Source organism: Carcharodon carcharias, chromosome 7 (assembly GCF_017639515.1).
Source record: "Carcharodon carcharias isolate sCarCar2 chromosome 7, sCarCar2.pri, whole genome shotgun sequence".
Lineage (NCBI taxonomy): Eukaryota > Metazoa > Chordata > Chondrichthyes > Lamniformes > Lamnidae > Carcharodon > Carcharodon carcharias.
Window position 1 is genome coordinate 23,910,727 of NC_054473.1, and position 27,103 is coordinate 23,937,829.

The 27,103-nt window shown below is 43.4% G+C and overlaps 1 protein-coding gene across 2 annotated transcripts in view; it reads right to left on the bottom strand.

Annotated features, from left to right (window-relative positions):
- Nucleotides 1-18,947, bottom strand: part of LOC121280236 (interactor of HORMAD1 protein 1) — a 33,092-nt gene extending 14,145 nt beyond the window's left edge. Inside the window, exons 1-6 of one of the 2 annotated variants that reach the window (XM_041192012.1) lie at nt 18,881-18,947; nt 13,091-13,259; nt 11,359-11,519; nt 11,215-11,263; nt 8,800-8,887; nt 7,066-7,166 (exon numbers count right to left, since the gene is read on the bottom strand). In XM_041192012.1, the coding sequence (XP_041047946.1) occupies nt 7,066-7,166; nt 8,800-8,887; nt 11,215-11,263; nt 11,359-11,519; nt 13,091-13,259; nt 18,881-18,936 (624 nt within the window). In that variant the 5' untranslated portion in view covers nt 18,937-18,947. Of the gene's footprint in view, nt 1-7,065; nt 7,167-8,799; nt 8,888-11,214; nt 11,264-11,358; nt 11,520-13,090; nt 13,260-13,684; nt 13,758-18,880 lie in introns of those variants that run through there. The other variant, XM_041192013.1, reaches the window with a different exon arrangement.
- Between the last annotated feature and the right edge of the window lie 8,156 nt (nt 18,948-27,103).

Sequence of the window (27,103 nt, forward strand, 5' to 3'; positions counted from 1 at the left end):
TAAATCTGTATGGTACCTTCAAGTGAACAAAACATATATATTGTGCTTTTCAAAATACTGATATACTACAGGCAGTACATGATTTCTAACATTCCTTGGCTGCTGCCATGTACGAACCGGGAACTTCAGAATGGCAATTTGTCACTTCATCAGGATGGACAATTGGCATTTTTTATTATTTGTTACCAACTTTCAGGCCTCCATCAATACCACTGGAGCTGAATTCTAGGAAACATGTGACAGTACTCCAAGGTAAGCTATTCTCGTGTTTCCTCTTTTCCTTACAGAAGTGATTCATTTTGATAGGAAGAATGAGAGGACACAATTTGAACTAAATGGTATACTTTTAAAGAGGGTTCAGGAACGGAGACCTGGGTCTGTACGTACACCAGTCTTTGACTGGTTTGAAGGTGACAGGACAAGTTGAGAAGCTTGTTAAAAAGGCAAACAGGATCCATGACTTTATAAATAAAGGCACAGAGTGCAAAGGAAGTTATGCTAAACCTTAGTAAAACACTTGTTAGGCCTGTGCTGGAGTACTATGGCCAATTCTGGCACCACACTAAAAAAAAGATGTCAAGGCCTTCAAAGGGTGAAAAGGAAATTTACTAGCATGGTACCAGAAATGAAGGAGGTCACATCAGGAAAATAAATGTTACGTAGCAGGTTAAGATCTGGAATATACTGCCTGAAAGGGTGGTTACAGCAGTTTCAACAATAAATTTAGAAAGCGAATTAGATAAATACTTGGACTGGAAAAAACTGCAAAGCTATGGGGAAAGAACAAGGAAATGGGACTAATTGGATATCTCTTTCAGAGTCAGAGCAAGCTGTGCCCCCAGTCAGTTATATATCATTCTGTGAAGTTCTCCAATAAAAGTACAGCTCATCTTGTAAGAAGGGCTACAAACTCCCCAAGATCAACCACTCTCCTTGCCACAGAAACCACCACAGAAAAATAGCTGCACTTGATCACAATTTACAACAACAACTTGTATTTATGTAGTGTCTTTAATGTAATAAAATGTCCCGAGGCACTTCACAGGAGCATTTTCAAGCAAAATTTGACACCAAGCTGCAGAAGGCAATATCAGAGCAGATGGCCAAAACATTACCAAAGAGGTAGGTTTTAAGGAGCATCGTAAACACAGAAAGAGAGGTAGAGAGACGGGGAGGTTTAAAGGAGGAAATTCCGGAATTTGGAGTCTAGGCAGCTGAAGGTGTGACCACCGGCAGTGGAGCAATTAAAATCAGGGATGCGCAAAAAGGCAGAATGAGATGACCGCACATATTTCAAGAGAGTTGTGGCACTGGCAGAGATTACTGCGATAGGGAGGCCTGAGGCTTTGGCAGGATTTGAAAAACAAGGAGGATAATTTTAAAATTCAGGTGTTGCTTAACTGGGAGTAATGTAGGCCATCAAGCGCAAGGATAATAAGTCAGCAGGACTTCGTGCAAGTGAGGATAGGGGCAGCAGAATTTTGGATGACCTCAAGTTTAAGGAGGGTAGAATGGGAGAGGCCAACCAGGAGCGTGTTAGAATAGTCAAGTCTAGACGTAAAAAAGGCATCAATGAGGGTTTCAACAGAAAATGAGCTCAGATTGTCGGACAATGATCTTTGGCAGCCTTCGGTGTTGTGAGACAATGGTTTGTACTTCGATGGCCAACTCTGTGTAGAACATTGCCTAGTATGGCTCAGTGCCTCATTCTGGCATGACGATCTCTGCTGCATTTGCAGGCATTGGGCTGAGAAGTTGCAGGATTCACGGGCCTCTGTTTACTCTGGTCCCTCTTCTAGCTGACCTTTCTGCTTCTCCTTGCCTCTTTCAATGCCCCTGCAAATAGTCAAGCCTCCAGAGGTCACAGCTGTCGGCAACTGTCTCTCACTTGTCAGCATCAATGTCAACCAACTTTATATCTCACCTGCAAATATCCTTGTAGCGGAGGTGAGAGCTGGTGGTGAGGTACAAGGCCAGGTGCTTCTCCTGTTTCAGGGCCTCTTATTCCCTCACTTTAGGGGTGTGTCCTCCTGTGATTGACATGGATGGGGCATGTCCTTCTCTGATTGCATCATCATTGAATTATTGGAATAAATGCTCAGACAAGAAGATTCTATTCTAAAGCAACAGGCGGTCTTGGTGAGGCCTAGGATCCTGGTCAGGTTATAGGCTCTATTCCACATTATTGGAGATGGCCAGTTCATCAGCAAGGTTATATCTCGGTCTCTCTTTTCTTACACATTTACAAAGAAGACCATTAATAAATTAACAGAAACACAGAAAAACTAAATCCTTACAGTTTTGTTGATCCTTCTAATGGTGGGTGCATGAATTAGCATTACTCTGGCCATGTTTGGTCACCAATGGGCAGTGATATCTTATGGAACCCCTCTTGTTACCCTCTAGCATTCCTTCTCAAATCAGTCTCTCTGCCAAATCAATCTCTTGCTCCTTTAACACCTTTCAGAACCCATTTCTCTGGCCCATCATCTCTCTGAATCTCTCCCTTCCTGGTTCACTGTCAATTTCTCCGTTCACCTACCTGGGGAAAACCCTAGCACGTTTTTATTTTAGACGTGAAAGATGAGATATAATTAGAAATGGCTATTGATCGTTGCTTTGAAAGAACTCATCTTTGCAGAAGAAATATCCTCAGCTCAGGATGTTCTGCAATACCCTTCTCTGCCCCCACAGCTTTGACATTCAATGGCTTCTTGGAATTTGGACTGGAGGGGTGATTACCAAGTGGACAGCAGAGAGGAATTGTTAAAAAACATCACACATACAGTATGCGTAAAGCAAGGGAGTAAATCTGACGGAACTCGTGTGGCACTGTCATCATATCTAACCTTTGGAAACTCAAACATTGACTTACGAACATACAAAATAGGAGCAGAAGTCAGCCATTCAGCCCCTCTAGCCTGCTCTGCCATTTGATAAGATCATGGCTGATCTGTTCGCGTTTCAAATTCCACATTCCTATCTACTCCCAATAACCTTTGATTCCTTTGCCTAACAAGAATCTATCTGCCTCTGTCTTAAAAATATTCAATAATCTCTGTTTCCATCGCCTTCTGAGGCAGAGTTCCAAAGTCGCACAACCCTCTGAGAGAAAAAAGTTCTACTCATCTCTGTCCTAAAAGGGCAATCTCTAATTTTAAAAAAGTGCTCCCTTGTTCTGGACTCACCCACAAGAGGAAACGTCCTTTCCACGTCCACCTTGTCAATACCGTTTAGGATCTTACATCCTTATACACTTAGAGACTTCGTAAGCTGGGGTGGCCCTCTAACTCCTGGAACACGAGCAGAAGCTGACAGCTAACCCTGCGAAACTATAGCTCCCAGCAGCCACTGCATGCAGTTTCCAGTGTGGGACAGGAAATGACATTAAGGGGAGGGGAAAGCAGCAGCAAAGAAGTGAGCTGAGAGCGATGGTGGAGAATGAGCCCCAGCCCCTGTAGGTCACAAGCCCTGGTGTTTTGCACCTTGTGCACCCTCCTCTCCCAGTCCCTGGTGAGGTACAGTGGGTGTCGCAACATACATGTGAAATCTAATGCTATGGTTTGATGTGAGCAAGGGTCAGCATGTACATAGGAGAGGGGCCAAAGATAGATTCTTGGGGGACACCAGAGGTAACAGTGTGGCTGCAGGATGAGAAGCCAATGTAAATGATACTCTGGCTACGATTAGACAGATAAGAATGGAACTGGGCAGTGCAGTCCCACGCAGCTTACTAATAGTTGAGTGGCATTCAAGGACAATGGTGTGGTCAACCATGCCATAGGCAGCAGGTAGATTACTATTCTATGTACACTAGCATAAGTTAAGAAAGTGTCTTATCCTGTTTGTAACCCATTTCGACCTCTTATTAGACATGCAAAATTGAAAAAAAATTCGTAACAAACACAGTGAAGTTTGTTTAGACTATAATGTTCCCATCACTTGTACTAAAACTGTTCAAAGTACATCAGCTTTGAGAAATGCCGGCATTAGAACTGAGAAATATCATTATACAGACAGTTTATTCACATACCTTGACTTACTGTCAGTCTGTGTCTCATTAGAGGAAATGGGATGCAGAGTGAGTCATAGATGATATACGAAACATTAATGCAGACTAGAAGTGTAATTAATGTGTAATAAGCCTCCTATAATTTCTTTTGTGTCATTTTCACATTGTTTGGTCATAAGAGAAATTAACTATTGAGAATAATTCCTGAAAATAGCAGAAAATGCAAAGTAAAGTTTAGGAGACAGAAGATAGACCTGTCTATTAGTAAAGACTGATCTGTCGTGGTTCACCACAGAATTATTAACTACTTTGTAAATAACATAATTTTTGGCCAGCAACATGTCTATCATCCACTTTCAAGAATCCACCAAAGGTGGAGCAGGCTTCAAGGGCTGAATGACCTACTCCTGCTCCTTTTTTATTCATTTACGGGATGTGGGCGTCACTGGCTAGGCTAGCATTTATTGCCCTTGAGAAGGTGGCTGTGAGCTACCTTTTTGAACAGCTGCAATCCATGTGGTATAGGTGCATCCACAGTGCTGTTCGGGAGGGAGTTCCAGGATTTTGACCCAGCAACAGTGAAGGGACGGCGATATATTTCCAAGTCAGGATGGTGAGTGGCTTGGAGCAGAACTTCCAGGGTGGTGTTCCTATGACTCTGCTGCCTTGCCCTTCCAGATGGTAGTAGTTGTGGGTTTGGAAGATGCTGTCTAAGAAGGCTTGGTGGATTCCTACAGTGCATCTTGTAGATGATAAACACTGCTGCCACTGTATGTCAATGGTGGAGAGAATGAACGTTTGTGGATGGGGTGCTAATCAAGTGGGCTGTTTTGACCTGGATGGTGTCAAGCTTCTTGAGCGTTATTGGAGCTGTGCTCATCCAAGCAGGTGGAGAATATTTGATCACATAGGACTGCTAGGAGATGTAAAAATCAAATTTTCTATAAGTGATTACATTATTTTCCTTTCATAAAGCACACAATATTAATATAGAGCTTAATGCATTGGTGTATCACATGCCTAGGAATCGCTCTATTTTTTGGGCACTGGCACTGCGCAGCTCCTAAGTCTCCATACTGGATAAAATGGTAGCACTGGAATTAGGAGGCACATCATGAACACTTGAAGATGGAAATAATTTATTTAAAGTAGAGTCCTGTGCTTCTTACAAACCCATTCTCTATTAATGTGCTTCAAGCACCACAGGCTGAACTCACACAACACTAACCAGTAGGAAGCCCTCCAATTTACTTATCTGAATGCGGAGCCAGAAGGAGCAGGAGTGTTCCAACGGCACATTCAAACTTTGTGGGAAGCAGTCTCTCCCACACCAATGACTAGTCACCCTGACTTGGCCACTGCATTCCTCTTTCTCAGTTACCTGACAATCTTGCTAATTTCACAGTGGGCTACTATTCAACAACACCTTGGCCCTCACCAAGCGTAGGAATTGCATCCCTCCAAGTGCTAAGGGCACCCCAATTTCTAAACCACAGAGTGGTAGGACACAGGTGTATACTAGCAGTTCCCAACACAATAGTTCTGACCTCAGCCTGGGCTTTGGAGATAGAGTGCAAATCAAAACATCTTGATCTCCAAAATGGATGAAATAATTACAGATAAATCAATCGGAGATTGTACTGCACCTGTTAATTGCTGACTATCACAGAGAAACTGGTAAAGGTTTGCAAACAAATCTATTGCCTACCCTTAATTGGTAAATAGTGTGCCAGCAACAAAATGAGAATGCAACTGATTCCTTTTTATTAACAAAATACAAATCTGATAAATTAAGAATCTACAAATGTATGTAGCACCATAAGTGAAAAATACATTCTCAAATCCTTTTAATTCTAATTAGCAATTCTGAGAATTGTCTTTGTTGAAATGAGATAAAAATAAAATGTTTAATGCACATTGGCACAGGTTCCCCCATTTACATCAAGCATTTGCTAAAACTTATGGACTTAAATAGTAAAAAAAAAAGCACTTGCCATTATTAGAACAATAGACAAACCCGACCTGACATACAATTTAAGCAGTATAAGTATAAACTTTGCCAAGTGATTATGCACATTTCACATGACCAAAATTATCATAAAAATAATAGCAGATAAATTAGTTTCTTCTATTTAATTTTTGATAATTGCATGTTTGTCACAATAAGTATGGCTGGATTCCTCTGTTGGCAGGAGGAATAAATCTTGCTGTTCTTCAATTCTCAAAGGATAATAGGAAAATTTTTCCCCCTGTTGGTTTGGGGGGGGGGGGGTGGTGGCAGGAATGGGTGCGCCTCCGACCGGTGCCCCCAATTGGGGGCGCACTGCCTTTTTACGTGGGCGGGCCAATTAAGGTCCTGGGGCTATGCGCTCCCTGTTTTATTGTGGTGTATATCCTCCTCTGATTGACAGGGTTGGGGCATATCCTTCTCTGATTGCAACATCATTGAATTATTGGATTAAATGCTCAGACAGGAAGGTTTTATTCTAAAGCAGCAGGCGGTCTTGGTGAGGCCTAAGATCCTGGTCATATTATAGGCTCTTATCCACATTTCCCTATTCTTAAAAATTTAAATACCCTCATGAAACCGCATCCAGCCCGTAGATGAGATTTCATGCTTTTTCCGAAGCCTGCCAGGGCTTCAGGTCCATCAACGACCTTGATTAGTTTTTCAATAGCCTCAATGGGCCATTGACAGGTCGGCAGACGGGCAGCTGACTCGGCTGTGCCCCCGCCGACCTGAAAATGGAAATGACGCGGGGTGACATTAGGAGTTCTACTCGACGTCATCCCACGTTGTTTTATGCATCGGCGAGTGGGCCACGTCCCCGCTTGCCGACCGGAAAATCCTGCCCAATATGAAAGACAAGGCTCAAACACACACAGAAAACACTAATTGGATTTTAAAGAATGGTGATAAGTAATTCATTCAATTTAGGGTTGAGTTCTAACAATAACTGCCGAACATAATATTATATATAAGAGATTAAAAAACCTTCATTTGTTTCAATCCACAGTATATTTCTTCACATTATGAACAAAAATTAACTTACAGCTACAAGTCTCTTGTCCATTTCCAGAATTTGCTCAGTACTGTTTTTAGCCTCCAAGGCACTCACTATTGATTCATAGTGTTTAGTTATGTTCTCCTGCACTGAAAAAAGGGAGAAAATACCGTGTGAAATGTAGAACAATTCACAGAATTATTAAATAGTCATAATTCTATGCATGGGGGTGAGGTGTTAGGACTTGGGAATCAAGCTGGGTTAAGGAGGGCTGGAGTGTTGGAAATGAATATTAGTTCTGGGTTACTAAGGGCAATCTAAGTAATTTTAAGTGTTGCCCAGAAAATGTTTGAATAATTTTATCTTTCTATGTATCAATATATTGGAAGCAGCATTAAATATGACAGGAATTTCTGGTTTAGCAATCACACATTAAGTACTCCTGCAAGTCCTTAAACAAAAAAAATTCTGAAATTTATCAATTTACATATGACCACTATGGTTTGACCTTAATGGTTTCCAATTTGTTTGAACATTACTTTCATGCTTTCAGTAAATGTCTGTCCATTAAATAGTGAAAATTATACTTAGTTCATTAACTAACTTGTCTTGTTTAATCTGTACAGGAAATAATTAGGAATTTGTCTACTGTATAGTGCTCCACCTAGTGGCTATGTAATGATATGTAAAACTCACCGACAATCAGCCAAAAGACCCATTTGAAAAATGCCTGAATTTTTGGTGATTTTTTTTTGTAAAGACAAAATTTAGATTTTCATAGAATAATTATTTTTTGGGCATTTTTGAAGTTAACTTTTGGAAGTCAATAATGTATATAAATGATCATAAAACGGACTGGAATCTAATACTAAACTTAATACAAAGTAGGCCAGTGAGTTACAGCCCTTCCTATTCCTGTCCTTGAGATATAGAATTCATTTGTTGATGACTGCATAATCTGTTTTAACTCTAAATAGGTCACAAATTACCAACTTCAGCAGAAAGTGACAGTAGCTGATCAACCACCCATTAATACACCCTGATGATTTTCCTTCAATGCAATTTGACACATAAAAATTCATCCCATAATGAAAGGTGTTAGTTTCTATGGTTGATTAGAAAAGTGCTGCACATCTGGAACATATTAAATGTCAGTTAGCATTAAATAAAAACCTTGTGATGCTTATTTTTGCAAAGGTGGTTCGTTTGCTACAACAGCGATTACAGTCCAATCTACATGTCTATCATACTCTGTTGCTGTGGTGGTACCCATTCTTCCCATCACTTTCTACAAAACATCATTTGAAAAGCCTTTTAGTACAATAGGTTTACTTGTTTTTGACATATTTTCCAATTCCTCTAGAACCGATCTGTTGTGTAGTTCTGCATTTGATGTACGGTTCATCAAAACCTAGACTTTAAAAACTAGCATACAAGTGTTACTGTAGCGATTTTTAAATTGTTCTGGGTTTCATTGTTGCTTTCCATTTGTTTTAAATTTCAATGGAATGAAATTCATCCAGGTCTCTAACAATGAGCAGATGATCCATTTCATCAGATTACTGACTAAGTTAAAAATTACCCCAAAGAATAATGAGGGGTAGCCCATTCCACCTAGCCTAATGATTTTGAAATACTCATCCTGGATTATGCTGCTGTGTTCATTAAGTCTGTGGGTTTGTGGGGGAAGGGGTGACCTATGGTTTGTCGTTGAGGTGTTCATTCTTCCCATCACTTTCTACAAAACATTATTTGAAAAGCCTTTTAACACAGTAGGCTTACTTGTTTTTGACATATTTTCCAATCCCTCTAGAACCGATCTGTTGTGTAGTTCTGCCTTCTTTTCAAGATTATTAAAGCATATTATAATCTTTAAAATAAAAAGTGTCATTAGTCATTACTAATATATTAAGTTCAGAATAAGTATGCAACAGGAGAAATGTCAGACTCTTACGAATATTATTTATATATGGCATATATAAGACACCATCACCTGAGGCCTGTGGCCCAGTGAGCATCTGTACAATCCTGAGTATCTTTCTAACCAACAGTAAAGAATTGTGCTCTATGAAGGCCCAAATGGTGTACAATCACTAGCAAAGGTTTCTGCATATCAGTGCATAGTTCCTGTAGAGCACCTATAATTAGTTTTTCAGACTTTTTACCAATTTGAAACGTTACCCTTAATGCCAACATGCAACCCTTGTATCGCTCAGCAAACAGCCTACAGCTAGGTACATGTGAGAGGTAAGAATATTACTTTCCTACTAATATTTTACTGTTGAGACAACAGTGGAAAAGGATTTACAACTAGATGTCCTAAGAAGAGCTGGCACAATGTGGTGTGGTGTGCTGCATGCTGCACCATACACCCACTGAGAAAGTTGTATTTGTAGACAAGAAGAATCAGCAATCAATCTGTAGCATAGAAAGATAATAGGGAGGTAACAGAAGCAGAGCACTACATGAAGCAATTCAGGTTCATCAGGCTTTTTTTTTAAAAGACTTCTCTTCTTGAATCTGTTATTATGTTTAACTGTAAATTCTATTTTGTGGAGAATATTTTGTGTGTATTTATTACTGCTGTCTATCTAGACAACAAATTTAAGGAAAAAATGACAAAGATTAAGTTATTTTACTGTAAATTCACCAATTTTATGTTCAAAGGTAGTATGGGCCAGACTACTAGCCATAGGGATTTCTGGCTGCTGTTCTCCAACAGCAATTAGAAAGATTTGGGGCCAAAAATCTGTTGAGTCTCTGAATAAAATGTAGGTAACTTATGCTGTCAGTGTGGTTTGCTTTGCTGCATAGTCCTCTCAATTCTACAATGTGAGGGAGTCCAGGCACAAGGCACCAGAAGCTTGGGTTTCTGCTGGAAATGAGTGAACCTTGTATGTAGCCAGAGGGAACTGAGTCTGAAGAATGTTCCTTCCTAGCCCATTACCATGATAGCATTTGGTCTGAGCCTACTGCAAGTGCAAATTTTGATTTTCCCCTTGAGGGAAGCTTTGGAATCAAGGTTATGGGGTCAGAGGCTAAGTGTAATTGGTCTCCAACCCTGTTTTCCTGTTTGCCCAGAGTCTAGGAGGGGTACAGGTCAAGAAAATCAGCCTCATGAGTTTTAAAAACCTTTTAATACCTGAAAAATCACTTGATGCTAAAGGGTAGATTTTCGTCTTTGCTGCACCCTAGGAATTGGTGTTCCACAGCCATACTGAAGAGGAAAAACAGGCCAGAATGCAAATCATCACATCTCTGCTTCTACTATGCCATGCTGGTATTTAATGGTATGCCAACGGGCTAACACTTGTAGTAGGGACTGATTCGGTATAATGATAATAGCAAAATGAGAGGAAGCATTCAGGGCCTCCCATCTCATTTTACATACAACAGGTGGATGCCTGGAGCATCCTGACAAAAGGGCTGGAGTTGAGGCTCCTACGGACCACGGGTTTTGGAAGACTCCTGGAGCTGCAAAGGACTGAATGAATAACAACAGGGTTCCTTTCTTCACTCCCTAGAATTACATAAATTTTACAGCACAGAAACAGGCCATTCCACACAAGATATTGTTGGTGTTTATGATCCATATGTGCCTTCTCGCCCCCTAACTTAATTTCTCTCACCCTATATCAAAATAATCCTCAAGTCTTCTAGCTGCTGCTCCCAAATAGTGCAATTAGGAGCACAGTTATAGGCCTCTCTATCATATAACTACATAAGACAGGAATGAATTACTGGCACAGGGCCCAGTCAGAAAGTGCTAGGAAATAGGTCTGAAGCAAGAAAGTTAAAAGCTGACGTTTAGAGTTCTGTCGAAGGGTCATGAGGACTCGAAACGTCAACTCTTTTCTTCTCCGCCGATGCTGCCAGACCTGCTGAGTTTTTCCAGGTAATTCTGTTTTTGTTTTGGATTTCCAGCATCCGCAGTTTTTTTGTTTTTATATAAGTTAAAAGCTGTTTTGTTAAGTGTAGCTGACCTGAGCTGTGCCACACTGGTCAGGCAACCAGCAGATACCCACAGAGAAAAATCAGCCTTTGTTTTCCCTCCAAAGGTGTAAAATACATCCTAATTGATCTAATACCAAAGTGATAAGAATAATAGCCAGATCTTATTGCACCAATGTTTGGAGTGAATGTTGAAATTCTAAAATTAATATTGTGAGAAAATGTTCAGACTTAACATTTACATACCCCTTCAACGCTGTCCTGGAGCTTAGAAATCCAGCTATTAAAGAGCTCACTAAAATAATAATAAATAAAACACATTTTTGTAATCAAACATATTGAAGAAAGAATCAAAATGTATATGTTAGCTATTTTTCCTACAATGCCCACCTTTCTTCTTTGTCTTTCGCTTTTCTCCTCCTAATCTCAAACTGTTCCAGAAAGCCTTTGGGTTTCCCAGCACAAAACTGAGTCAATGAGCGAGTCTCTTTGCCATCTGTAGCAAATAAGTATGGCTTAGCCTGATATTTTTCATAGAACTTCGATTCACTCTATAAAATAACAGAAATAGCTTAGCTTGGTATTTCTCTTGGATTTTTGATCTTTCTCTCTAACTAAAACAAAAAAATACAACTTGTTCTTATAATTCACACAATCTCAATTCAATATCTAAATCATATTAGAACTTGTGAAATGGGCACTCAGCAGCAGGTGACAACATTTTACTCTGAAACTCCAGTATACTTGGCATACATTCAAATTATGGATATTGGCACTTGCGAATTACATGAGCAATCCTGGCTCATATCCTTATATTTTGGAATGCATTCTTGCTTTGAAGTCTGTATATTTTACTCAACTATGAAATATTTATCTTCTAACATGAAAACTATTTACCACCAATCTGCCAAATTCTGTTCCATATATTTCATACATTTGTTGTGTAAAATTTATATTTGTAAGAGCAAATGCCTTGCTTCACAGCTGCTATCACTTTTTTAAATTTGCCATTTAAGTGTCTGAGGACATCTCTGAACTGCACAATCTATTTTTTTCATTTATTGATGGAAAAAATTGTTGCTTTTAGTTAATTCCTCCACTTTCCTTTATATGATCTTTCTGTGCTATAAATGACCCACCATCAAGAGACCAAATAAGTGACTTGCTCGTGGGTCTCTTTTAATGCCATCAGTAATTGATTGCTAGAAGGTCTAAGAGCGCAACCTGAGCTGATTCTCTCTTGGATTTTCCCCTTTCAGAGATATAATCCAGTCTTGCTTGGCATCTACTCACAATTTCATGGCTGTAATCAGAAATCTCACTTTACAGGACATCAGATGCAATGCTTATATTCTATCACTGTAGAAAGTAGGAAGCTCCATATTATAGCACAGATAAAACCCATTTCCAATAAATTAAGTACTGTATCAGACAGATAAATTGGGGCAGGATCTGAATAGTCTGATAATGTACTTAAAGCAATAGGAAACTTTCTTACACATCCTCACCAAAATATCTCGCTAATCATTAGTACATTTCTGATATAACTTTATCCCCAAATTTCAGTGAAGTGCATTGTTTGTGCTATCATGACAATAAGCAACAACTAACATTTATGTAACAGCTTTGATGTAGAAAGTGGGGGGGGGGGGAAATAAAAAGAATAAAGGAACAGGTGCCAAGAGTTTGTGGCAGAATTAGAGTTGATTAGAAAAGCTTGGTTCAAAAGATGATTCTTGAGAAGGATTTTATAGGTGAAAAGAGAAGTGACGAGGCAGGAGATTTTAAGGCGAGAGTTCCAGAGGTAGGTGGCGAAGGAAAGGGGGAGCATAAAAGGATGGAGGCAGGAGACCCAAGGACACAGAAGGCAGCTAGAGGAGGTTGCAGGAGTACGATGCATGAGGCTGTGTAGGGATTTGGAGATGCAAACAAGGATTTTAATTATTTAATTCAACAGTCAAGGAGCTACTTGATATGAACTCTTCTGTTACTTTTCTTAACTCAACTATGTCACACAAACTTAACTAAAAAAATTTATGATTATTCTATAATGACTGTCCGAACTCATAAATCAGAAGAGCAAGATTCAGACACCAGCTCAGGCTGTTCAGAGTGGTCTTACTTCAATCTGCTGTGAGTTCTGCTGGGAATTCTTCTGTGTTCTTGAAGGCAAGTTGAAATCCTGTGTTTCTGAATTCTCAGGACAGAATTGTGATCCAAAAAGAAACTGAGAATCAGTCAAGCTGGAATAGTCACTGGGAGCACTATTCCGAGTAGAAGTTTTAGTGATCCTGTAACAAATAAATTCAGAAGTAAACATTGCATAGACAACCAAGATGAGCGAAAATGCACTGATATGAGACTAATTCTGTAATCATGCGTTCCCATTGCTAAGTAGCATTATGTAGCTTACAGCAAATGATAATATGGGACACTCTTTCTGGGCTGTGTCAGAGGAAACCACCAGACCTGTCCAGGCAAAGGAATCATTGTTTGAATAGTCCAAATATCTGGTCAATGAAGCTTCTAATTGAGACATGGATCTGTCTACATTATAGTTTGACTACCAAGAGTAGCTTCCTGAGTAGCGTCAAAAGACAACTGTGTAGGGGATAGCCCTTGTCCTCAAATAGCCAGCATGCTGTGCAGGGCAATGAGGGTATGGAGCATTGCTGGAATAAGTGTCAAGGCATCTGCTAAGAAAGTAGACACAGACCTGCATGAGGTTCTCCTGGTGATCACACACATTAACGGAGTGGAAGGCCTTTCAATTCAAAGAAAGGAGTCATCTGAAAGGCAATATGGGTGCAATCAATAATGCCCTGGACTTGGAAGAAGTCTGCAATCTGTGCAAACACTGAACCCTATACTGCAATTTTTGATTGTCCATGAGAAAAATGATGGAATTGCTTATTCAAACAACCATCGTATCAATTTTAAAACAACTATGAACTGCAGATTCACTGCTATCCGCTGCTGCAGCCTGAAAGGAGCTAAAGGCAAAAGTGTTGATGCTATCTTGAACCTGACCTCAAAAGGCATTTCAGTGGTTTTTGGTTTGTGGCAGTTGGTTACAGATCTTGTTGCAAAAGGCAACAAAACTCTGACAGCCTTCCTAGAGAAAGGCAGCCTCCCTATGCACTCATCCTTGGACAAGCGCAACCATGTTGTCCTAGGCCTATACATTCTTTTGAAAAGATTTCTGTAAGCCCACCTTTTTATCTGATCTGATCTGCAGCTCTATTTCTTCCTTCCACCTGCTTCTGAGGTCCCTCTCCCTCTTATTATTCTAACCTAAGTGGGGCTGTCAGATCGCCACCAATGTAGAAATTGTGTAACGCCAGTCACCCTTTAAAAGTTCAAAAGATTGCACACCTACTACAAGCAATTAATAATTATTTAAATAATACAATATGCTATTAAATGCAAGCAAATTACCTCCTAAATTTTTTTTTAGCTAAAAATAGATGGGTTTCCCTGAAAATATTCAATTCCTGATCTGTACTGCCTATAGAATTCCACAGAATGTACAGCACAGAAACAAGCTATCTGGCCCACCAGGTCCATATCAATGTTATGCTTCAGACAAGTGTCCTCCCACCCCTCTTCATCTCGCCTTATCAACATAACCTGCTATTCCTTACTCCCTCACATGTTTATCTAATTTCCCATTAATGATTTGTGGGTAGGCTGAGGAAATAGTTGGAAACACTTATCTGGCATGAAGGATAGCCATTGTGTTAAGAAGTAGTTGTAGAAAGAAGAATTGATTTTGTTAGTATTTTCCTATGAATGTTTTGTTTTTAAGGTACAAAGAATTGATCACAGAGTTATGAGTCCATTCCTGTGTATGCTTTAGACTTTTGGATGGTGGCTGGGGGAATGCAGGCTTCTAATACATAAAGGGAACCTTGGAAGCAGACTTGATAAATGAGGTTGATTTTTTTTTAATTCTTTCACGAAATGTGGGTGTTGCTGGCAAAGGCAACATTTGCTGCCCATCCCTAATTGCCCTTGAACTGAGTGACTTGCTGGGTTATTTCAGAGGGCAGTTAAGAGTCAACCACATTGCTGTGGGTCTGGAGAGATCAGGTAAAGATGGCAAATTTCCTTCTGTTGTGATCCCAGCTGATGTTAGTACTGAACAAGCCAAATCCCAGGGTAGAACCTGACTTGATAGACTCTAACTTTTATTTTTTGTTTAGAAACACGGAGAGTAGCTACTGAACAAAGTTACAGGAGTCAGCTGATGACCTTTTAACAAAAGAGTAAAACATTTGTTAAACAAGAAAACATGAACTACATTACATACTCCCTCACCCACAACTATACCTTTATAGATATATACAGATTTGTAAGGATAACACAAGTTACAAAAGCTATCTTATACTTTAATGTTCACAGTAAGTACATGGAGATGGAAGGGGGCAGAGGTGTGTCTGGGGAAGGCAGCAGTGTAACAGAGTGTCCAGGGAAGTGGGGGTGGTCAGGAAGTGTGTCCAGGGAAGGGGATGTGATGAAAGTATAATAATTTTCATAATATTTTTCTGGTTTATTGTGAAGTAGGTTTATGGGGCTAAGTATAATTGGGTCTGTGTATGATTTAATTACATTTTGTAGTCAAGTAAACTGCAAGCTTTAAATCATCAAAAGAAGCTAGGTACTTGACATGCTAATGAGTATACACGGATGCTGGCTTAGCATGTAAGGTGTGAAGGGAATTTGCATTGTTAGATAAATGAAGAGATTTGGATTTCAAAGCGATCTTAGTCTGTTTACACCTAGCCAAATAAGCAAGGCTAAGGAATGTGTTTATTTTTCCCAAAGGGTACTGACAATATATTGGCAACATGAAAGTTTTTATATTATGAGGAAGATACAGTTTCAAAGACAAATAGAATTTACATATTAAGAGATATAGACATATAAAGGAGAATGAAAGGCCATGTGTCAGAAGGCCATATAAGACCTAACAGGAGTTAGATCTTACAGGAGTTAATGAAATACCCTTCACAAAACTTCCAACCATGTGTGAATAAGTCAGCTATATAACGAAACTGAAGTTGGGGAAAAGCCACTTGGAATTCCACCGTCAAGTTGGTGTTGTGTTAACTTGCCGCTTCTGTTTTAAATCTAAAATCTATTCTGGGCTGTTGCCTTAAAGGGGGCGTAACTGCGGTACAGGTTAATTAGGAATTTTAGGAGTTATTATAGTAGTAAGTAATTTGTAGTCTAATGTACATGCTTGAAATCTTTTATATTTTTAAAAATATTTTAACTTAATTTTTAAAATTGCTAAAGGTCTTGGTGGACTTATTACTTCTGATTTCAGTGTACACATCTCGCAATAAATACAAATTGCAAAACTGTGGTGATAGCGCAACCAAGTTTTCCTTGTGGATTTGTCTGCCTGGCACACATGTGCCACGACATAACGGGGGGGGGGGGGGGTTAAAGAGAGTCCAGGGAAGGGGTGAGAGAGCTTTTGGGGAAGGAGGGGGAGAGTGTCTGGGGAAGGGTGGGGTGGTAAAGCACTTCCGGGGAAGGGGGTAGGTGGAGGGAAAGAATGTCCTGGGAATGGGGAGTGATGGAGGAGTGTCCAGAAGGGAGGGGGAAGTATGTCCAGGAGAGGAGGAAGGGAAGAGTGTGTCTGGGGGAGGAGAGAAGGTCCGGGAAAGGGGAGAGCGGGAAGAGTGTCCGGAGAAGGTGTTTTTTTGGGAGGGGGGGGGGGGGGGGGGGGGGGGGGGGGAATGTCTGGGGAAGGGGTGTGTGTCCAGTGTGGGGGGGAATGGGGTGGTTGTGAGTGTCTGGTGAAAGGGTTGGGGTGAATGTCTTAGAGGACAAGGCCATCGACTGTGGGGTCCTGGGTGGGGGAGGGTGTGTGACTTCAGGGTACTTGAGATAGGATGGAACAGTCACAGTCAGAGAAAGGAGTGGGATATGGTAGGGTGGCAGGGCCAGGGTGAGAGTTGGTAGGTGAAGGTCTCATGTGGCTGGGGGTTTTACAGAGGGGGACAAGGCAGGTGGCATAGATAACAGGAGGGGCAGGGGCAGGGCGGGGATGGTAACAGGGTTTCAGCTCTGAGAAGAAGGAAGGCATGTGGAGTTGGATAGTGATAGGGTCCAGGGTAATGGGGGGAGTTTCAAAGGTGACAGAGGGGAAGAGGAATGGTGATTTGGGTGGTACACGAGTGATGGGAGGAAATTGGTGGGTGACAGGGGGAGAGTGGAGAATGGTGGACTGATTCTGGAAGGATGACATCTATCATTTTTCAAATCTGACCTTGACCACACAGTTAGTCAGTCAGTGAGATCCCTTGAAGTGGGAGGAGGGTCTTTTCGGGTGGGTGAAGTTCAAGGTCAGAAAAGTGGCCGACTAAAGGGACACTCTAATATTTATGTGGCAACTGGACATCAACCACGCTCAGTAGTGAAGCCCACTCAGTAGCATGTTTGTTCCCGGCTCATGGGTCTCATAACATCGAGATCCCAGCAATGTGTGGAGCTGACATTCATTCTGAGCCATTTGCTATCGGTTGTAATCAGAGGCAGGGATGAATGGAGGGAGGGAGGTGGATAGCTCCAAGGGGCACAGCTGGTGGATGGCCAGCTTGTGAATCCAAATCTCCATCCTCCCAGGTGAATGGTCACGGCTAACAAGGGCTCATGTGGTTAGTCTTTCCATGCTGCCAAGGCAATAGTCTCGCTATAGAGCTTTGAGGGTAGTGAAGGCAAGTGGAATAATGCCAGAGGGAAGCTTCTTGCACATGGCTCTCATCACCCTGGTCAAAGGGCAATATCTCCATGCGCAGTCATGTATGAATGGGAGGAACACCCATTTCTGGCACTCCAGGATGTCCTTCACCTGGAAAGGGTGGGATGGGGTTGCCATGTCCAGATGGAGTCCAGGTGAAGGGCTTAGCCTATAAAGGACATGCTCGCTAAATGCATCACTTCAATTCATTCACATATCCACTGAGGCATCAAAGATGCAGGCTGTAGACAATCCTGCCTTGGTAACGACTCTCATCCAGGTGAGGAGAAAGAGGGCCCATCGCAGGTTAGCACAGGGCTAGGAGAAGCAAGGCTTCTGGAAGGTCAAGATGCTGGTGAACATGGACCACTGCAACAGCAAACATTGGCTTGACCTTGGGTATATTGCTGGTGGTTCCCTGATCTAGAAATGAGTGAAAGGCAATGCCAGAGGTGCTTTCATATGTACCAGGATGAGGTTGCTCACATCTGCCAGCTTATCCAGGATAAGCTGCGGCCGCAAGGACTCTGTGGGAGGCCTACATTGAGTGAATGGCTGTCTGGGTGCCCTTTAAATCTGGCACCAGGCCTTGGACCTCATGATTTAACAGCCGGGAGGGTGGCTTTCTGCCCACCCTGCCACGAGATTCGCCAAGCTCCTCGCAGATGCATAATTAATGAGTTGAACAGCAGAAGATCATGCACATTCAGTTGTCCTGCCACCCAGCAGGAATTATGCCAACTTTCCCATCCACCACTTAAGACTCTAGAATGGAACATTTGGCCCTAAGTCTTTTGTAAATCAACTGCTCTTGACATTCCCACTGGAGAGAAAGAACTATTAAAAAAGAGTTTTATGAGAAGCATGGCATGCATAAGGTTCTAAGATGAGTTTGTGCAGCTTGCATCCAGACATACTTATACACCACAATATAAGAACGTTAATTTGGCTCACTGTATTTACAAAGCAGCGTGGACAATGTTAATAATAGATTTGGAGATGCTACAAAATTGGATTTTCATTGCACCTGGGTAGAAAGTTTATATTGTATATTATCATCCACTCCTTCACAGTGATGTTTCAGAAATTATCAACTAGGCTCTAAAATAAAAGTGTCTTAAATAGACAATATTTAATTTTTCTTTAATTGCTACTTACCCAGGTCCTGTGGGAATGCTTAACATCTCTCTAATGTTCCATAGGTTTGAGTTCATCTTTGTAATATCTGCTGTTAGAGAATAGAACTGAAGAAGATAAATGTTTCTGTACTACAGGTGCTCATGTGTTTCAATGTTTATAGTTAAATGGTTTTATACAGCACCTGTGCAAGAAGTTAAGATGACACATATTAACCATAAAAGTCAATCTGAAACTTATCTCATGGCTCAACATTCTTATCTTGGCTCTGGATGCTTTAACTTCAAATTTGCATTTATTTTTCTCTGATCTTTGTTTCTGCCTCCAATTTTGCTGTGAACGCGATCTTACGCTGGGTGGCCAATTAAGGCTGATATGTTTTCCACGCGTGGGGGCAGGAACGCGTCGGGCACCGGGTCCAACGGGGACCCGGCGGAGTGTTAAAAAACGGAAGAGGCAGCTCCCTGAAGGGTGCCAGGAATTGTGGGTTAGGCTGAGGGAGCTTTCTGGAAGCTGTTCAAAAAGTGTCTTCTCCTGTACAGTCATGGCCTCAGCACCTGCAAGTCATAGAAAGCAGGAGGCAGCTTGGGTGGGCACTCTGCCCCTGTTTCTCAGACGAGTGCCTGGGAGTGCTGGTCGAGGAGGTCAGTGCCAAGCAGCATATCTTAATGCCCAGGGACGGCAGGAGAAGACCACCCCACCTGAACAAGAAGGCCTGGAAAGAGGTCAGTGGGCTTGACTTGGTGTGCCGCATGTGGCTTCAGTGTCACAAAAGATTCAATGATCTGCTGTAGTCAGCAAGGATAAGTGCAGAAGTGGTATGGACCTGTGCAGAGAACTTTAGTTGGGTGCCCATTTCTTGGAACGACCAACAGTGTGTGTGCTGATTAGCACTTAAGCCTGCCCTGCCAAGGCTGGGATGTCAGCACGACTGGCCTCAGTGCATTGCAGGGTGAAATGTGCTGCAGTGACACGGCGCGCCTAATTCCCAGGTGGGAGGGCAGGTGGAAACCAGGAAAGGACCAGCAGGGACACGTAGCAATAATGAGGCTATTTTTCCCTGTCAGAACAGAAGTCATAGCGCTGCCGAGCAGCGCAGAGCAGGTGGAGTGCCAAATCTCTGCCTCCTCACTAAGCACGAGAGTGTTGTACTGGAGCTTGAATGCCACTGGCCAGCTTGCTCCTCCAATCGCGGTGAGGCAGGGGTCTTGGATGAAGGTAAGAGTGCAAGTGACAGATGCATATGCAGTGGGTACTGGAAACACAATGGGCTCCTCTCTTCAGAAACTGAACTGTCGTAGCCAGAGAGTCCATTGAAGCTCAAATGCAGATGGCACCATGCAGCAGGTCTCCACTGTCTCCTCAGTCTGCCTAGCATGCATAGAGACTAAGATGATTGAATGTACTGATCTTATGCCTTCCTCCCGCAGATGCTCCATCCGCAACAGCTGCTGGTGACCCTGAGGACCCCCCATTGAGCTTCAAGGAAAACAACACGCCTGTACCAGCATTACTTGGCTCTCTGAAGCATGCAACAGCACAGATACTCACATTGGTGCACATTAGGTATTCGTCTCCGCAGGTAATGCACAGCGGTAAGGGCGCATCATGTTCGCATGAGGAGCTGGCAAAGGCAGAGAAGTCCTAGGGAGCTGACAGTGGGAGCACAGCTGGAGACTAGGACCATGCTGTGTCCGAGGCAGATGACAAGTCTCTGGAGTCGTCCATCAAGCAGCAGATGTTGAATGTCCAGTGGGATGCGCGGGGAGAACTGGCGGAGATCCATGATGGTCTGCATGCCACGGTCTCAGTCATGGAGGAGTCCATGCAGAGCATGAGCTCTGCATTGACCCTTAACACCAAATACACAGCCTCCTCCATTGAGAGAGTGGTGACTCTCATGGAGAGGCAGCTTCAGGAGCAGACTCAGGGGTTCCTGGGGTTGCACTCAAACCTACGTACCCTCACACAAGCAGTGATCTCAGGAGGTCACTGCCAGGCACCTAGTCTCCCTGCTAGGTCCCCATCCATCAAGGGTAAACAGGAAGGTGCAAATGCACCTCACGCTGACAGACAAACTGCCTGTTGTCGCTATGGGCTTCTCTCAAGGCGCTCTGGATGAGGGCACCAGCTGCTCCACCCCTCTGCCAGTGGTCGCTGCATCTGATGATGCTGTGATGACTGAGGAGTGTTCAGCAAGGGGCTGGATGCACCCTCTCAGACGAGCCTGCTCAGGCTCCAACAGCCAGAGGACGACTGCCGAGGCTTTCAGGGCCACCAGGACAGCAGAGTCAGTGAACTGCCTCTGATGCCACTATCAGCGAGAAGGGGCGGGAGGTGGGGGGAGCACCAAGATGCAGCACCCGCAGGCGTAACATTTATTTGACTTAAATGGGCTGAGTTAGCTGGATGGTATGAATAGGTGCCAGATACACCACAGGCTTGTAAAAGTATGGCATTGTGTGGTGCTAGTGTAATGTAGAGGAGACCGCATTGGGAGCAACGAATACAGTAGACTAAGTTGGGGGAAATGCAAGCGAAATGCTGCTTCACTTGAAAGGAGTGTTTGGGCCCTTGGACAGTGAGGAGAGAGGTAGTGAAGGGGCAGGTGTTACATCTTTTGCGTGAGCATGGGGAGGTGCCATAGGTGGGGGTTGAGGAGTAAGGGGTGATGGAGGAGTGGACCAGGGTGTCCCGGAGGGAACGATCCCTACGGAATGCCGACCGGGCGGGGGGGGGGGGGGTGGTGAAGGCAAGATATGTTTGGTGGTGGCATCATGCTAGAGTTGGCGGAAATGGCAGAGGATGATCCTTTGAATGCGGAGCTGGTGGGGTGATAAGTGAGGACAAGGGGGACCCTATCATGTTTCTGGAAGGGAGGAGAAGGCTTGAGGGCGGATGCACGGGAGATGGGCCGGACACGGTTGAGGGCCCTGTCAACGACCGTGGGTGGAAAACCTCGGTTAAGGAAGAAGGAGGATATGTCAGAGGAAACACTCCTTTCAAGTGAAGCAGCATTTCACTTGCATTTCCCCCAACTTAGTCTACTGTATTTGTTACTCCCAATGCAGTCTCCTCTACATTGGAGAGACCAAACGTAAACTGGGCGACCGCTTTGCAGAACACCTGCGGTCTGTCTGCAAGAATGACCCAAACCTCCCTGTTGCTTGCCATTTTAACACTCCACCCTGCTCTCTTGCCCACATGTCTGTCCTTGGCTTGCTGCATTGTTCCAGTGGAGCCCAACGCAAACAGGAGGAACAGCACCTCATCTTCCGACTAGGCACTTTACAAACTTCTGGACTGAATATTGAATTCAACAACTTTAGGTCTTGAGCTCCCTCCTCCATCCCCACCCCCTTTCTGTTTCTTCCCCCTTCCTTTTGTTTTTTTTTTCTTTTCCAATAATTTATATAGATTTTTCTTTTCCCACCTATTTCCATTATTTTTAAATCTTTTATGCTCCCCCACCCCCACTAGAGCTATACCTTGAATGCCCTACCATCCATTCTTAATTAGCACATTCGCTTAGATAATATCACCAACTTCAACACCTCTGTGTTTTTTTGTTCTTTTGTCTGTGACACCTTTTGATGATCTGCTCCTATCCTAACACCACGCCCCCCACCTTAAAAGAGCTTATATTTCCCTCTCCTTGTAAAGATCAGTTCTGTTGAAGGGTCATGAGGACTCAAAACGTCAACTCATTTCTTCTCCGCCGATGCTGCCAGACCTGCTGAGTTTTTCCAGGTAATTCTGTTTTTGTTTTGGATTTCCAGCATCCGCAGTTTTTTGTTTTTATCATTTCTTCCTATCTTGACTCTAGTCTCTTTCCTCTTGTCCAGTCTCTTCCCACCTACATCCACGATTCCTTTGATGCCCTACATCATATCAACAATTTCCAGTTCCCTGGCCCTAACCGCCTCCTCTTCACCATGGACGTCTAATCCTTCTATACCTCCATCCCCCGCCAGGATGGTCTGAGGGCTCTCCGCTTCTTCCTCGAACAGAGGCCCGAACATTCCCCATCTACCACCACTCTCTTCCGTCTGGCTGAACTTGTTCTCTCACTGAACAATTTTTCCTTAAACTTGTCCCACTTCCTCCAAATAAAAAGTGTGGCTATGGGTACCCGCATGGGCCCCAGTTATGCCTGTCTCTTCATGGGGTATGTGGAACATTCCTTGTTCCAGTCCTATTCAGGCCCCCCTCCACAACTCTTATTTCGGTACATCAATGACTGTTTCGATGCCACTTCAAGCTCTCATCTGACCCTGGAAAAATTTATCAATTTTGCTTCCGATTTCCACTCCTCCATCACTTTCACATGGTCCATCTCTGACAATTCCCATCCCTTCCTTTGACCTCTCTGTCTCAATTTCTGGTGACAGACTGTCCACCAATATTCAATACAAGCTCACCGACTCCCACAGCTACCTTGACTACAGCTCCTTGCCCTGCCTCCACCCCATTCTCTCAGTTCCTTCCCCTCCGTCGCATCTGTTCTGATGATGTCACTTTCCAAACCAGTTCCTCTGACATGCCTTCCTTCTTCCTTAACCGGGATTTTCCATCCACCGTGTCCAAACAATCTCCAGCGCCTTTGCCCTCACACCTTCCTCTCCCTCCCAGAACCATGATAGGGTCCCCCTTGTTCTAACTTTTCACCCCACCAGCCTCCGCATTCAAAGGTTCATCCTCCGCCATTTCGGCCAACTCCAGCATGATGCCACCACCAAACACATCTTCCCTTCACACACCCCACCCCTTGTTGGCATTCCGTCGGGACTGTTCCCTACGGAACACCCTGGTCCACTCCTCCATCACCCCCAACACCTCAACCCCCTCCCACGGCACCTTCCCATGCAATCGCAGAAGGTGCAACACCTGCCCCTTTACTTCCCCTCCTCCACACCGTCCAAGGACCCAAACAGTCCTTTCAAGTTGCACTTCCCTCAATTTGGTCTACTGCATTTGCTGCTCCGAATGCGGTCTCCTCTACATTGGAGAGACCAAACGTAGACTGGGTGACCGCTTTGCGGAACATCTTCGATCTGTCCTCAAGCATGATCCAGACCTTCCTGTCACTTGCCATTTCAACACACCATCGTGCCCACATGTCTGTCCTCAGTCTGCTGCAATGTTCTACTGAAGCTCAATGCAAACTGGAGGAAAAACACCTCACTTTCTGATTAGGCACTTTACAGCCTTCCGGAATTAACACTGAGTTCAACAACTTCAGACCATGAACTCTCTCCTCCATCCTCACCCCTTTTTCATCCCCTTTCTTCAATATTCATTTTTATTTTTTTATTTTTATTTATTTTTTCCACTTATTTTTATTATTTTAAAATTTTATTTCCATTTTTATTCATTGTTTTATCTGCAGCTTTTAGCTCTTTCAGATTTTTTTCCCACCACCATCCCCTCCCCCCACCCCACCCCCACTAGGGCCATCTGTCACTTGCTCATGTTGTTCCTTCCAGAGCGCGTACCCTGGTCCGGCCATTATCACATTCTGCTTTCTACTCTTAACGTCACTATGAGCACCTCCTTCAGCCAGTACCACTGCCAATAACACCCTTTTGACCTTCTGTTTATGACATCTTTTGCAATCTCTCTTTTGCTTCCATCTATCATTGCCCTTCTACCCAGCATCACATGTTCCACCCCCCCAAACAGTATATATTTCACCACATTTCTGCTTCCCTTTAGCGCTGAAGAAATCATATGGACTCGAAACATTAACCCTGTCTTTCTCTCGACAGATGCTGTCAGACCTGCTGAGTTTTTCCAACATTTTTTTTGTTTCAGATTTCCAGCATCCGCAGTATTTTGCTTTAAACTAAAAGCTACACTGACTAAACACTACTTAGGAGGCAACTAATACTCTAAACTACAGAAAAGATACCCTCCTATTAACTTTATAACAGAACCAAAAACTCCATGTCACACTTATACTTCATTGCCCGCTATCCACCGAATTGCAGTTTTTACAGGAATCAGTCTAACATCACTGCAGCTTCCAATGGGTTCATGCTTCCCCGATTCACCAAGCTGTAACATCCAGTGACCATCAAAAGGCACTTCCCTCAGTTTTCGGAGAAGTTCCAAACTGACTACCAACAGTAAGATCCTCTCTGGCGAATTTTCCTCCCAGCCATGCCATGGCAACTCTTCCAGGTTCTTTAAATTGCCTTGGGATGTATCTCTTCAACCAGAGACCTTCCTTCTTCCTGAGTTCTGCCCCAGTAGCTCACAGCAGCTTCTTCTCTCTGCCATCCAAACCAGCTGCAGTCCTTTGTCTCCCTCTGAGACCCCACCTTTTTCTGCCCAAAACTTGGAGATTGTGAGGCTATTCACAGTCAGCACAACTGCTCTATGTTTTAAGGTTGTAAGTGAGGCCTCAACGTAGGCCTTCCTGTCCCCATAGTAACCAAGCCACCCATGCTTGTTGTCAGGCAGAATGCATAACAGATCACATGACCCTTTTCACTACTCCATTTTACTTGGAATTAAAGAGACAGTCTCAAACCATAATTATCATATGAAACATTGCATTCATCACAATATAAAGACTTTACTCACCTTACTGAATAATACTGAAAATAATTCTGATTTTATTATATGTTTTATCTTCCTGTGACAGACATTTTGAAGTATAAGTTGGTCACTGTTGCACCCGCTTTACAAAGATGCCTGAAAGTGTCATAGATGATTGGTAGGGGGAGGGGAAGGGGGGTGGCAGGCGGTGGCATCAGTGGGGCGGTTCAAAAATGTCATGGACGCTTTTAGGCATCTGAGTGGGACCTCCTGCATACGCTGATTTGGTGAGGGATGGGTGTTGAGCAGCATCAATCAATTCTCTGATGTGATACACAAGAATGCTCCTCCCAGTTCCCCATTCGTTCTTACTTATAATTTACTTATCTTCTTGGTTGGTCCTAGCAGGAAATCCCTAAACCTGGTTACCTTGAGTGCAGCTGGTAATGGCTACTTCAGGGAAGACCATTCATTGAAAGGGAGTCTCAAGCAGGTGTTAGATCCTTCACTTACATCCAGACCTAACACCTGGCTCAGAAATAGGCTCAGGATACCTTACAATATAATACACTTCCAGCCAAAAATGTATGCATTCTTCCTACATTACAGCAGTGTCTAAATGTCAAAAAGTACTCCATTGGCTGTGAAGAGTTTTGGGAAATCCTGAGGTCCTGAAAGGTGATACATAATGGCAAATGCAAATGCTTTATTTCTTTCTTGTCTACCGTATTGTGGCCAAAGCAGTCTGAGTTACTTCTAGGCTAATAGTTTAACATATATGAAAAAGCACAAAACCTGAAAGAGCTTTTGCCTATTTCCTTTTTCCTTCCACAGATCATGACACAAGTAATGAGGGTTTTGTCTTCATGGGTCATATCAATATATACCATAAGCTCATGAGGGCCACAGGGTTGCATTTTACCTCCAGGAACAGTCTGGGAGGGAGGGGCCTGTAAAACGGCAAAGAAAGATGAGGGTGCAGATCCCATTGTCTTCCCACCACCATTGCTTTTTATCACCAGTCAGGCAGGTGGAGGACAGCTCTCCTGCCCGGCAGCCAATGGAGCCACTTAAGTGGCCAATTAAATGGCTCTTCCCGCCACCGCTGGCATTTTACCTGTGATGGGTGGGCCCTGCCCTGGATGTGGAGACCACCTGGTGTGGGCCCTCCCCTGTATGGGGAGACCACCTGGTGAACCTCGGCAGCCTCCCCACGGGCTTGCAGGGAGGGTCGTGTCCTAATCGAGTACTGGGCACTGTGGCCCATAGAGTAGACCCCAACTGGAAAAACCTCCCCCATGGCAATCCCTCCCCCCACCTCCAGCCCTCACCAACCCCTCCTGCAGCTTTGCTGGAGCCTGCTTGACTGGTCCTGGAGTCCCAAGATTCCACTTACCTCATGAGCAGGGTGTGTTCCCATGCCGTCCTATCTGCTGGGCTCAGTCCCAGCAGTGACCACCAGTCCTAGTGGCGCTGCTGAGCCTGCTGGCCCTGTGATTGGCTAACAGTTCTTGGATGCGGGCTCCCATCCTTTAGAGAGATGGGAGCTCCAGTGGCAACTAATTAGTTGCCGAACTGCAGAAAAATGGAGCTGGAGGACCCACAAACAGGAAAGGTAGAGTTGCCCTTAGCTTTTGGTCCTGTCATCAGGGCTCCCGACCCACTTACAAAATTCTGGCCATAATGTTTAAATACATATTG